General features: G+C 38.6%; 1 protein-coding gene across 3 annotated transcripts in view; it reads right to left on the reverse strand.

The window, feature by feature from the left end:
- Hmcn1 (hemicentin 1) overlaps nucleotides 1–13,833 on the reverse strand; it is a 427,483-nt gene that overhangs the window by 196,887 nt on the left and 216,763 nt on the right. For all 3 annotated transcript variants that reach the window (XM_029475879.1, XM_021160385.2, XM_029475883.1), the window contains 3 exons: nucleotides 12,999–13,126; nucleotides 10,806–10,919; nucleotides 6,008–6,166 (listed from right to left, as the gene is read on the reverse strand). In XM_029475879.1, the coding sequence (XP_029331739.1) occupies nucleotides 6,008–6,166; nucleotides 10,806–10,919; nucleotides 12,999–13,126 (401 nt within the window). The remainder of the gene's footprint in view (nucleotides 1–6,007; nucleotides 6,167–10,805; nucleotides 10,920–12,998; nucleotides 13,127–13,833) is intronic.

A 13,833-nucleotide genomic window follows, 5' to 3' on the forward strand; every position in this document is an offset into this window, starting at 1 on the left:
CTATCACTTTCAGAGCCAAGGCTTTTGTCAAATGATTTCAGTGGTTTCTAGTCTACAACCCCACTCTGGTTTTATAGATGAGGAAACAGAAACATAGTTGATTTGCTAAGTGTCAATGGAATCATGTGAGGAAGAAAAGATTAGAAGCTAGTTTACACCTCGGGGTTGTCTCGACATGTTCTAATAGCTATGCCTCGGCATACTGTTTAGCAGTCTCATTTTTAAAGAATGATGTAGACATCACTTCCTTCCTTCTCAGTCACATCTGCAGATTGGATGTACAGCTGTCCTCCACCAGTGCTGGGGTTCTGTTTTTAGCCTGGAATAGACTTCCTTTCACTCTGCAGCTTTGTGTGCATTGTTTCCTGTACTACACGGAGCCTGGCCTGTGGCCAGTCAGCAATCCTGGCTCTTCTCCGCGGCAGAGCCAACTTTTCTCGTTGTAGCTTGTGTTATCACCTCTCCTGCAAGTGTAATGTCTGTTGTTGAAATATTAATTAACCCAGTTTCCAAGGGACACCCCTCAATGACATCATCTCTTTATTGGCATGGTGACTTCCCTTTTTGAGATTTAAGACAATTCTCTCTACCAGACTCATGAAACTCTCCAAATAAAAACTATTACTTGATTATGCACTTCCTTGCTTTCCTAATAGTGTATGTTTATGTTTATAACTATATATATATATAGTTATATATACATACATACATATATATACATATATATATATATATATATATATATATATATATATATACATACACACACATCCTTTAATAGTAGCTAACATATTACATGGTACATTGTATGTGGCTACTGGATACTAGTGAATGAATTATTGAGTTATCATGGAAAGCTATGGTAACAATTCAAATTTGTGTATATGTATAAGAAAGTTGTAGAGACACCTCACCACAGTACATTTGAACTTGCACTTTCAAAAGGAAAAAGACAATTTCAAAAGCCTTCTTACAAAATTTAAGATAAAAATAATTGAAACATGTTTTCGAGAAGAGAATGTTTTACCTCTGTTTAGAGAGTTTTTCTTAATTTGTATGTATACATACTAATTCAACCTATAAAAATGACCAGTAGATATTTTAAATATAGTTCACAAAGCAACACATTCTTTGCTTATTTCATTTCTATAATTTAATTCTTTCTAGAGTGAACATAGTCAATTAATCTAAAACGTGAAGCTTGATGGGGCATGTGATAATTCAAGAGGCAGAGAGATCTCTGTGATTTAAGATCAGCCTGTTCAAATAGTTTCAGGCAAGACAGAGCTACAGAGTGAGAACCTATCTCGATGAGGAGGAGGAGGAGGAGGAGGAGGAGGATATTATAAAATATAAATATTTTTCTGAAAAGAGGGAAGCTAAGTCTAAAAGTCTCACACTGTACGAGGCCCAGGTCTTAGGCAGAGGAATGTTGCAATGGACAAAATAATAAATTTAAAAACAGTACAAGATTATAGAGAAGACTTGGTTATGGTGGTTATGAAATCCACCAACTCAGGGAAGAGAAACCTCCCTTTTATTAAAATGTTAAATTATAATTATCAATGAAAATGTTATGGAGAAGGAAAATCTGGATTCATAGCAAAAGAGCAAACTCAAGTTACACCCACAAACCTAATCAAGATGGGAGAAATCATGCATTGCAAGTAGATTCTAGAACGGCATCAGGCACCAGACATCAGATTAGGGAACATCCATGCTGGGTCTCAAAACAAGAAACAAATGAGAACACCAGGCCTGCAAGAGCAGCCAAAACAACGTCCACCACAAACAAACTTCCAAAATGAAGCAGCTCCTAGCTGAGCCAAGAAGACTTAAATACTTCCTCCTCCTGACTGTGGCCAACACAGCCTCCAAGTGAGGTTCTTTTGTGTGTGTGTGGGGGGGGGGGGGGGGGGGGGGGGTGGGGGTGGCGGAATGAGTCGTGACTAGATCACTGAAACAGGAGACCAGAAGAGCAGTGTTGAGTGGTTGTCAGTACACAGTGGTGGTGTTTGTTTTGTTTTGTTTTGCTTTGTTTTATTTTGTTTTGTTTTGTTGTTTTGAAGAGAGTGTGTGTGACTTAGAAGGGGTAATTCCCACAGAGTGATTTCAAAGGGCAGTTCTACTGTTATTGGTTTGTGATCTTGGGAAAGTCACTTCAGCTTTCTCCCAAGTTTAATTTCTCTGAACAAAAAGGAATAGTAGTATGTCACACATTAAGTCATAGTAGTGTGATCCATCTTTACTAATCATGGACCATAGGAAACTACCTAAATACTAATTGTATTAAACGTGAAAATTATAGTTAATTTATTAGGCCTTAGTCCTCCTAAAGAGTAACCTAAACTAATGATGTTTGCATTTAGTTTAACTTTTGATGCAGCAAACAGTCTCCTAAGATAATGTTTGATCCCTGTTGATTTCCTAAGCATCTGTGTAGCACATTGAGATATGCATGGGCTAACACCATAGTGTATTCTACTGTCTTCAGAGATAACTATGGCAATGTAGACCCATTTTTAAAAAAATATATATGAAAGTCATAAACAAATTTGCCATCTTGCTCTAAACACTGTTCCGAATTATTTTCCTTGCCCCAGTGTGGTTAAATCTATATTCCTTCTGTGGCAACTCTTGCATTATGTTAGTCAGAGATTTTCTTTCCTTAAATGACTAGACACATTGCTTTGGTTCCACCAAACCACAAAACACAAAACCACAGTGTAAGACTCAAACCCTGTGTGGTGTGGAATGCTTAGAGAAAAAAAAAATCCTGCCAGACCAACATTTTGTTTGATGTTTCCAATCCTCTCTTCTTCCAAATGACTTCACAATTCACTACCCCCTTTTTCAAGGGATGAAAAGCATTGGTAAGTTTCCCTGGTGACCTGAAATGTCCATCACTTAAAGCCATGGTAATGAGAAACAGAAAAAATGATGCTCACTACAATAAGTTAAAACTCAAGAATGATATCAAACAGCCCTTTTGTTGACTTTTTTTGTTGTTCTAGTATTGCTGCTGTGAGGTAACAGCCCCACCCTAAACAATCCAAAAGCCCTAAGAGCCATATGACATGGATAAAAGCATGCTTTTGTTTTTAAGTCACGAGCAATTCAGAAATATGCCCAATCATTTTGGAACTCAAATGAGTAATTATATTCACTACTAAGCTTAGTACTTAACTTTTTTCAAGTCCTTTCTTAAAAAAAAAAGTCAAATTGAAATAATGAATTTCATATTAAAAGATCAAAATCTAATCTTGAATATTGTATCACTTTATGTATGCATTCTAATATGATGTTTGAGACTCAAAGAACGAAAATAACCATTACACACATGAAGATACGTGTTGCATTTACCAGCTCCATAGGTAATAGTTAACATGATGGGTGTATGTAAGTGATAATAATCTCATTTCATCTTTTCAATTTACCTGTAAAGTAGCCATTTATATCTATAAAGTAAAGAAAGTCAGGGAGGCAACCCATTTTTCTCTCAAGTGCCTATATTCCTAACCATTATATTAATTCTGGAGAAAGTTTTGATCCATAATATGTTTTCTTTTAAACCTAAAAATCACAATCATCTCTACAACTGTAGTTGGTTGTAGAAATGCCATCATATGTAACCGTGGTCCCCTGTGGGCAGGTCAGTCTAATGAAACCTTATGTGCTGCGTCTAGAATGATATGATGAAGAATATGGATATGCTAAGGTGTAACAAAAGTGCCAACTTCAATATTAAGTTATCTCCCAACTGTTAGCAGTGGTCAAAGTCACCGAAAGCAGATGACTTGCTTCTGTTAATGGTTCATTCAGAGTAATAACTGGGATCCAAATGGAGAAGATTATTGCATTAGACGAGCCATGAAGAGTAAGGATCTTGAAGTCAAAGTTCAGCTCCAATTACAGAGTGAAGAATAGATAGAAATATTAGTTGGAAAGTTTCCAAATCCAGCTATTCTGGCTATCCTGTCCACTTAAGTGCACATTCAGTCACTTGGGTATGTCTTTGTGGATGCTTCCAGGGAGACTTAATGGAAGGTATAAGACCTGTCCTGAATATGGCACTATGAACTGAGGTCTCAGTAATAAAGGACAAAGCAAGCTGGGTGCCAGTAGTCCTCTGTCACCACTTCCTAGCCACAGACTCACTGAGGCCATCCTCCTCTTGCTCTTTCTGCTGTGTCTCTTCTGCCACCATAGACTATGTATGCTTACACTGGAAGCTAAGTGAACTCCTTCACCTTAAAATGGTTTTATTCTAGTATTTTTGTCTTAGTAATGAGAAAAGTCACTAAGATAGCACCATGGGACATCAAGAAGAGGTATCACTAGCCTTTATATGGTGCATGGCTGGACAGTAGAGAGAATCTAGAAAATGCAGAAATGAAAAGGAAAATAAATTAAGAAGGAAACAGTCGGTAAGAAAGAAGTATGTATGCAATTCACAGACTTTCTAACCCTCGAAGTGGGTCATTGCCCAGGCCACTTCTCCGTCCCTGTAGAGCTAGAACAGGCTAAAGAATGTTGTGCAAACATAAAATATCTCTGTGGGAATCAGTGAGAAACAGAACGGAAGGTGCTAGGAATTAAAATTTTACCCTTATTGTGTTTCTTAAAACCAAGATTTCTGGACCTAATGGGCTTCCTCACTTGAAAGTCTTACGTTTCCACAATCATCAGTGTATCTGAAAGTCATCCCGAAAAGTCAGAGACCCCAGCTCCATCCAACAGTCCCAAACCTATTTCTAAGGTATTTATCTGAAGAAGGGCAGAGTTCATTAAAACATCACCCTCGACATCTTGCAGCACACTGGACAGAGTCTATAGTAATCTTTGTGCCACTTCCAACCTTCTATATTAAAATTGCAGCAGGAATGAATCAACAGATAGCCAAGGGCAAGGGACCAGGATCATAACAGGTCCCAGAGAGGGAAAAAATTTGTTCCCATGAAACAAAATATCAAGCATGCGGAGCCGTAATTTTCACTTAAAGGCTTAAGATAATAGAATCGAAATGGTTTGTAAAAGATTAGCTTTCCTCGATCTTGTTTAAAAAAGCAGCTTGTGCATGGCAAGAAAAAAAATGTACATAACATACAGAAAAGAAAACATAATTTAGTGACCTTCCATACTTTACAAGTTTAAAGAAATGTAAATATTTAACTATCGGTTGAAATTAAGCTGCCACATTCTTTTCCATGAAAAACAAGTTCTGTTTTATTTCTGGTTTTACAATACTGCGTGGAGAATTTTTTGTTTTGGCTTGCATTATTTTCTAGAGAGATGTGACATAGAAGGTGAAGTGAGACCCAACTTTCCTGAGAACACAAATGCAGTTGTCAGTAACACACTTTACCTTCTCCTGGTGACTGGACTCATTTGAAGTGAGTGCTTTAGTTCATACACTGGGGAGTAACTTTTAGTGGATTTTTGAAACTAAACCAAAACACAATCTGATACCTTTTCTGCCACCAAGATCTCTGGGTTATGGTTTAGGGCCAAACTCTAATTTTCTGGCCTCCAGATGTTAATAATTGGGAATCTCATGGCCCAATAGATGGCCACTGACAAGAAAATGGCAGTAGATGACACATCGTTGAAGCCTACAGTCTCTGAGGTCAGATGACTCGCAATCAAATACACAGGACCTGCCCCTCCCACACTCTGCAGCCCTCAGGAAATGGTTCATCTTTTATGAGTTAAGTGTGCCTAAGTTTGTAGTGGACATAATCACAGCATCTCCTTTTGTGTGTGTACCAGAGGAGGGGGTGTTTGAGAAGGTAATGCAGCAGTTCTCAAGCTGTGGGTCAGGACCATTGGAAAACACATATTTCTGAGACACCACTCAGTAACAAAATTACAGTTATGAAGTAGCAACAAAAATAATTTCATGGTTGGGTGTCACCACAAATGAAGAACTGTCTTAATACTTAAATACATGTAAAAATCACAACTCAGTTTCAGGAAAAAAATGTGACCAGTGGACATGAAAGCTTACAGCCTACATCCAGAGTTAGTCTGCCTGTTGCTCTTCCTGCTTCATTGATGGCTACACAGGTATAGTCACCAGCATCCAGATCTTGTGTTTCTTGAATCTTCAAAAGTCCCATGAGAGGGTCAATACTGAGGAATGTTGAGGGCCTCAACTCGAGATCTCCTAAGTCAAAACAAGAGAAAGAACATTAAACACTAAAAAATATACATGATTTATGCTGCTGCTGATAGGATTTTGAAACTCCTGAATAAGGATGATTGCAATGTTTCAAATTCCAATTGTTTTTTGGACAACACAGACACTCTACTTTATATGGTCTAAAACCTGGTCTTGTAATGGACTATAAACAGCTTCACCTTCCATCTCTCTGTATCCCAATAAGAATGAGAGCTCTCAGAAGGTGCATGGGGAGCTGGGCAGGCTGGAAACAAGAATAGTGGCTTTGGCCAGTAAAAGAGGAGCTAGGAAGCGGTAAGTTGAAGAGAGACTTCTACTATCTTTGTGGCATGAGCCATTTCAGTAACCCTGTAAGTGCCTGAGATATCACAGGTACTAACTTAAGTGAGTGAGTGACAGGGCTTTTCATCAAATGGTGTCAATTCTAGTTTGTCTTGTGATAAGTCTAACCTGGCTGAGACATGTTTATGAATGGCTAGAGAGGAGGGCTTGTCGGAACAGGAAGGGGAAAGCTCGCTGGACAACAGGAGGAGTAGTTTATATTAATCTTTTAGGTTACCTCAACTAAAATCTCATCCATTAAAACTTTGACTTTGGAGTGGTGGAGTATTTGGAGGAATCAGACAAAGATTTCAATGAAAGGGAGGGGTGGACCAAGAAAGACAGGTTCCATCTGGATTGCCTCCAAATGCTGTAAGTCCCAACAGAGCTTCAGGTCCTCCAAGAACCACTTACTATCAAAGGAGATAATGCTTCAAACAGTCATAAGGTTTTTCTTTTTTTCATGCATCTCCTGTGCTCTCATCTCAAAAGGTCTCCCAATCAAAAGATGAAATTAAGTACAATGACCAGCAGATTAAAAAAGCAACACGGCGGGGGATATGTAATTTCATTTAGTGCATTTTTTTTTTTCATTTGTTAAACGAAGGATGATACAAAGTGTTAGGAGGCTTCAAAAATCTTCCCAGGAAGTTAGACAGTTCTTGCTCTTAGAGTTTGAGGTCATTCCCCAAATCTGAAAGCTACTTTCTAAAATGTCACATTTTATATTTTACACAGGCTGCATTAGTCATGTATCCTGGAGCTGAGGATCACATGTGCAACTGCTTGCTTTAAAGAGGCAAAACAAACAAACAAACAAAGAAAGAAAAAACCTGACCAACCAATGAGATTTAGCAACATGTAGACAATTCTCTTGTTTATACAATTTTCGGGGGAAAAAAGAATGTTAAAGGATCTCTAAATTAAACTCTTCCGTAAGTAAGCATGTCCCAATGCCCCACAGATAATGTTTTCCAGTATTCCAGTGTCCAACCAATCAGCAGCCTCATGATTGCTACTGCATACTCCACTCACACATGAGACAGGCAGCAAAAGCTTTGTCTAAGTGCCTCTGGGAAAGTTTAATAAACAAAGGCAGATGATGTTGACCTGACTTTCCCTCCTAAAAGGAGGATGCAGAGTGACCTCGCTGTTCCTCAAGCCTCAGGACGTTTGGGCTAAGATGCATTTAGAATTTGGTAATTTACATCTCACTTTTAGCTCTTTGGTATATGTCAGAAGACAGCATCTGTGTCAGGAGGTGAAATAAAGACCTTTGGCGAATAGCTTTTGTTCCAAATCAAAAAATTGAAGGAACGGTAGTCACAAAGCCCAGAAGGCACTGGAAAGCACAAGCCCTGTCCAGTTTGTACTTTGATCACATTTTGGTAGTCTTCTCTTCCTTATTTCTAATGAAAATTATTCATCAAATTATTGAGACGCCAGAGAAGTATAGGCCTTCTCAGATGGAGTTGGGATGGGGATTATTTAGCTTCAGGATTAAAAACAGATAATGATCTTGGTAGATCTGTTTTAGGATTTAATAATCATCACTACTGAGGAAGGACCTCATTTTCCCATTATCTGACTCAATTCTGGACTCTGTGGATTTAAAGTTTAACCCTAGAGCCTTTCAAATAGTTAATGATAATGAACTTGCTATCAGAAAGTTTGTCTCAAGGGCCCTCTGGTGTCCTCTTAAAAAATGACTGAGGATGGTTTTAATCTGAGAGCTGGGGTGGGGGGAGGGCGTTGGGGGGGCAGAGGCAGGAAGATCTCTGTTGAGTTCAACGCCAGCCTGGTCTACAGAGAAGTTTTTAGGACAGCTAAGACCATATGGAGAAACATTATCTCAAGAAACCAACCAACCAGTCAATCAGTCAATCAATCAACCAATACCCAGTGAATATTTTATTTGCATGGATTTTATTTATTTGTACTCAATAGGTCAGAATCAAATTGGAAAGTTCAAAAGTATAATCATAACTTATTTTATTTAAAACTCATTATATATTTTCTTAACAAATATATTTTATAAAAATAATATTTTCCAAACCAGAAAATACTTATTGAGAAAAGTGGCATTGTTTTACATTTTTGTAACTTTCCACGGTGTCTAATAGAAGACAGCTGAGTGTCCATACTTGCCTCTGCCTCTTCTTTATTGGATACCATACATCATGTAGCCTCCAGAAACTCCACTACTAACTCAGAAGACAAGTAAAAAGCCAAATATCTCAGCGTTATTAGGAAAATAATATGGAGCATGTGGATCCATTCAAAGAATAGAAGGCATCCCCAGAGATTTCAAACTACATTTAAGAACCATCAATCCCAATAAGTAAATCCAATTTTATTTTTTACCACAAATATCCTTTCCATAAGAATTTAATGGTGCCTCTGATTTTCCCTTAAAACTACTCTAAACTGTTTATTTCTAGCAATTAAAGACCTATACCCTTGGAGGCACTGTGCCTCACGGGATATCTTTGTATGTGTGTGTCTATTCATGTATATATACCTATGTATACATACCACATACAGAGACAGCATACACACACACACACACACACACACACACAAAACACTAATTTAGTCAAAAACATAATTGCCTAAGAATAAGTTATTCTGAGGTTAAGGCAGGAACTCTTTTCTACTCCTATGATTTCTATGAGATCATATTTCCTGACTCCCCCAAGACACCTGAGCCTACCTGCCTCCAACTCAATCTGCAGGAGGAAGGCTTCGGCTTCTAGTTTTCTCTTGGAGATGTTGACTGTTTATGCAATAAACTGCCTGCCTGTGACTGTTCTTAATAAGCATTGGATTGTATCTAACCATATGATGTATCAATCCCTCATGCCCATGGGAATTGAAATCCATTGAGATATTATTGATGGAACTCACTGAGTTGCAATATTTATGGTGGAGAGAAGAAACAAGTGAATTCCAGAATGTTCCACGTGGTGGTTGCATGGTTCCCTACCCACTCCTTAGTTGTTTGAGGGTCAGAGATTGGTGTGAGGGCTAAGCTTTTCAGATAAGTAGCCTACTTTGTGAACAAGACGTTCCATGTGAATTACAAAGGAGTCACCCATAACTTTCTGGAGTGTTACTGTCATCATTAACTACCAAGTTACACAAATACTGACTTTCTATTTAACTGCTAACTGAATTTGAAGTTGTATATTTATCAAACTGGAAATTCAAAGATTTGATTATTTCCAATAAGTAAGATAGTTTACAGTCACTAAAATAAAACCAGAATATATTTTTAAATTAGTATCAAGGACAACAGATCCACTAAAAGCTTTGAGCATTTTGAAAGGCACAGAAATGGCATTATCCCTTAGTTTCTCTCCTTACTTTTGATTTATAGTATTTAAAAATATTTTTTTACATAAAGCCTTTGTCTTTTCACCTCATGTTCCCTAAGTTTGAACCCATTGTGAATTCATCATTTTGTGATTATGACATCAACCTGTTGCTATGGGAATGTCTATGATTTAACAAACAGAATCATAACAACAGGACTTTGTGCTACTTAGCATTTTTCATCTGAAGATTAAAAAAAAGTATTTTTGCAAACAGCATCTCGATAATCCTAGCAACCTCCCTTCTAGAATGCCTACAGCATTTTCTTTGCTTTTATCATCAAGAGCTGAGGGGGAAGCAGAAGCTGGGGTTTGTACACAGATGCCAATTATCAGCATCTGTGCTTGGACCAAGCTTCACTAAGACCCAATAGAGCACTGCTGGGTTTGTGTTAGAGAATCACGGGTATTATACATTAAAATGCAGATGTCAGTTCTATAACTGATGGGAGGGAGTATATTGAAACTGACCAAGACGTTCGCTTATCCATCATTTCCTGGAGCCTCCACGTGCATCTGCTGTTGAGCCACATACAGAAGGCATCCTTGAGGGTCTTGCATTTTAATAGTGTGAACACTCATCTCTAAGAAAAGTGAACTAAAACCAGGGAAGATATTTTAAACGTCAACTGAATATTCTTGGACAGTTTTCTACAGGAAACAGTCCTAAACTAACAAAGAGAATGTTCAGCTGGGTTAGCGAGGCAGACTTCTCCTGCTTTGATTTCATGGTCCTGTAATTCATACCAGATGTCAAAGCCTGAAATTCAGAGTTCAGAATTTTGAACTATTGTCTCCAGTGAGATCATAAACACATTTTATAGGCCTGCTAAGTCACACATCAAAACAAATTTTTAACAAATCTTTTTTTTTTCAGGAAAAAGAAAACAAACAAAATGAGCCAACATCAATATACTTAAGAAATGTACCTTTGAGCCACTTTACTTGGGGTGGAGGAACCCCAGAAGTTTTACATTCCATAACTGTTGTATCCCCAAGGGCCACCAAGAGCTCACTCTGCTCTACCACCAACTTTGGGGCTTCTGAAAGACACAGAGATACAGGCAGTCAAGATCTATGTGGACTTGGTTTGCTGAATGAATCAATGAACAGGACACCAGCAGTATGTTCCCGCTTACATTTGTAAGCAGAAAGACACTCTTATACTGTGTACGTGCACAGGTGCATAGGATGAAAACGATGAATGTTGAGGCCAAAACAAGGATGTTAGACAAAAATAATGACAAAAGCATAAAATAATTATCAGGTTGTTTTAACAATCCTCAAAGAAAACAAAGGTACAAAGTATAGGGACGGAATTGATGAAACAGAGGTCTGCTAGGAAAACGGGCTCAGACAAATAGATCCCATAGCCTAAACACTACAAGAACGAAGAGAGGCATAATGAAAATAAAACGGGAATTGAAAGAGGCGAGTGTTAAGGTCCTCAGCTAATATAATCAAAGATGGGTTACAATCATATTTTGTATCCTGTATCCTGTAATTAATTACTTTCCACCATTTTCTCTGCTTTCTCCTGGCATGCTAGTTATGGGTGCCCTGTCCTGTCTTCAAGTTATTTCCTTTTGTTTGCGTCCGTGTTTTTCCTACTGCTTTCTGCTTTACCCTGGGCTGGCTCACACGCTTTCTCTTTCCTAAATGGTTCAAGACCTTCCTAACTTCAACTGAGGTTGTTTTAAGCAACTATGAAGATCATGTCACTTCCCTGCTTTTAAAAAACCCTCCCACAGGGCCTGCTGCCTTCGAAGGGTTTGACTTTCAGAGCCCATAAAAGGTTGCCATTTTCCACTTCACCGGTGGTGGTACACTTGCAGGCTTATCACCGGGTACAGAGCTCCAGTTGGGAGCCCAAAACACAGAGCCCTTTCATTCATTGCTTTTGGCCATCTTCCCCAAACTCCCCTCTGCCACAGTGGCTCTTCAAATTCCACTCATTCTTTCAGACTTAACTTAAATCCTCTCTCCTTTGGGAACTCTGACATTCTTCAGTCAGAATCCATCTTACTCCTGAGGACACCCCACCCTCACCCCCAATCCCTGCGCAGTACTTGTCGGTGCTTTGCTTTATAGCTTTAGATGTCCACTCCCATTTTTCGAGTTCTTAAAAAGTTAAGGACTAGTGTGGCACGCAGTTTGATTGTTTTTGTTTTAACGCTCAGTCTCCAGCAGAGCTTTTGGCATGCTTGGGGGTATTGCACAGGCAAAGAAATGTGCTGGATATTTTGGCTGCTCTGTGAATAACGCGAAATTTCCTTCCGCCATGCAGAATCCTGTTCTCATTCCTGCATCTCCATCTTCTTCCTCTGCTCCCTCTCTACCTGTTTTCCATGGACATTTTTAATCCAGTCATTTCTGACTCTGAGCCTGCATTCCCTTAAATAATTTCTCTCCATGTACCTGTGGTCACTTTTCTCAGGCTCTTAGGACATGATGACTATTCATCCCTGTACCATTTTATGCCAACTCATTCTCTATTCCTCTTGTTGCTTTTCTACACTTCCCTCTGCAGCCTCCGATGCTGATAGTCTTAATGTGTTACCATGCTTGGTATCAAATGAAAATGGGGGAAAAGGTATATTTTCCAAATAAATTACTCACAATTTGAAACCTGACACTGGGCACATCATATTTTCAACCACTATTAGGAAGTTCAAATTAAACACAGATATCCCTTGAAATAATAACACTGCATACATCTCAATAATTTTGCTTTATATTTGGAAGAGGAAATGGTAGGAAATGGTAGATAAAATATGAAAACAATATGATACACAATTTTGATTATAATTTGATAGGTGAGGTAAGGATGGACATAGAAAATTTTATTTTGAAGTTGAAACGTTACTGAAAATGAACCACGGTAGGGTATAATTCTATGGACAGTCTAGAAGTCTTTCACAAGCTGGAAACTTCCTTGATTTCTGCTGACAAATATTTCCTCACTCATGGACAATCTTTGCATTAATCAATAAGTAGAATTAATTATCAGTTATAATACTGGGTACAGTTTGTCTCTAACATTACTGATCTGGAAGGGCTTTCCCATTGCTTACAATAATATTCACCCCACTTCCATTGCCTTGGGAACTACCAATACTCACCTATGTATCTGAGAGTGGATGTTTGCTTATCTGTTCCAGCTGCATTGCTTGCCAGACAACCGTAGGTCCCTGCATCTTTGGAAACTGCATTCTTGATGAATAAGGTACCTTCTGAGGTCATCCTGTACCTTTGGATTAAAACAAAAAAGTAAAATTAAAAACACTGCAATACTAGCATTGTGTTATAGTATCAAGACCTCCTGTTTCTGTGCCCAGTTGCTCTGATAAAATACCTTGACAAAAAAAAAATATGGGAAGACAGGGCATATTTGGTGTACAGCTCCAGGTTATCTTTCACCACTATGGGAAAGACAGGTAGGGACTTGAAGTAGCTTTTCCCATCACAATGACAGTCAAAAGCAGGGAGAATCAGCTGATTCTGGATTGTGTTAAGTTGACAAAACTATCAAGGATATCCTGGCTCCAGAATTGGCCTTACATCAGAGACTGCTATAGGGGTCTTCTATTTATTAAATTTTTCAATCTTCCCAATAACCAAATGAGCCAGATAATATAAATGTCTTTGTCATACAAATGTGTACAGAGGTTCCGCCACTTTCTCAAAATCAGTTACTGAGTGGAAGGGAAGTACTGGATTCTATACACAGGAGGCCTTGGCTCCTATGGTGAGCTGCTCAGGAAAGGGTCCATCAACATGGAAACCTGAGAGAAGCAGTTTGATATTACCCACAGAATCAGTCATAACTCTGAGAATAGAATCTGGCTCAGCTTGCTGGAGCAAATCTAAGCCTCGGCCTCAGGCCAAACCAGGAGTCTTGGCAGCCTGAGGGCCCGAAGCCTTGATGTTTCTGATCTACATATCTATTACTTTCAG

The sequence above is a fragment of the Mus caroli genome, chromosome 1 (genome assembly GCF_900094665.2).
Source record: "Mus caroli chromosome 1, CAROLI_EIJ_v1.1, whole genome shotgun sequence".
In the NCBI taxonomy this organism is placed as follows: domain Eukaryota; kingdom Metazoa; phylum Chordata; class Mammalia; order Rodentia; family Muridae; genus Mus; species Mus caroli.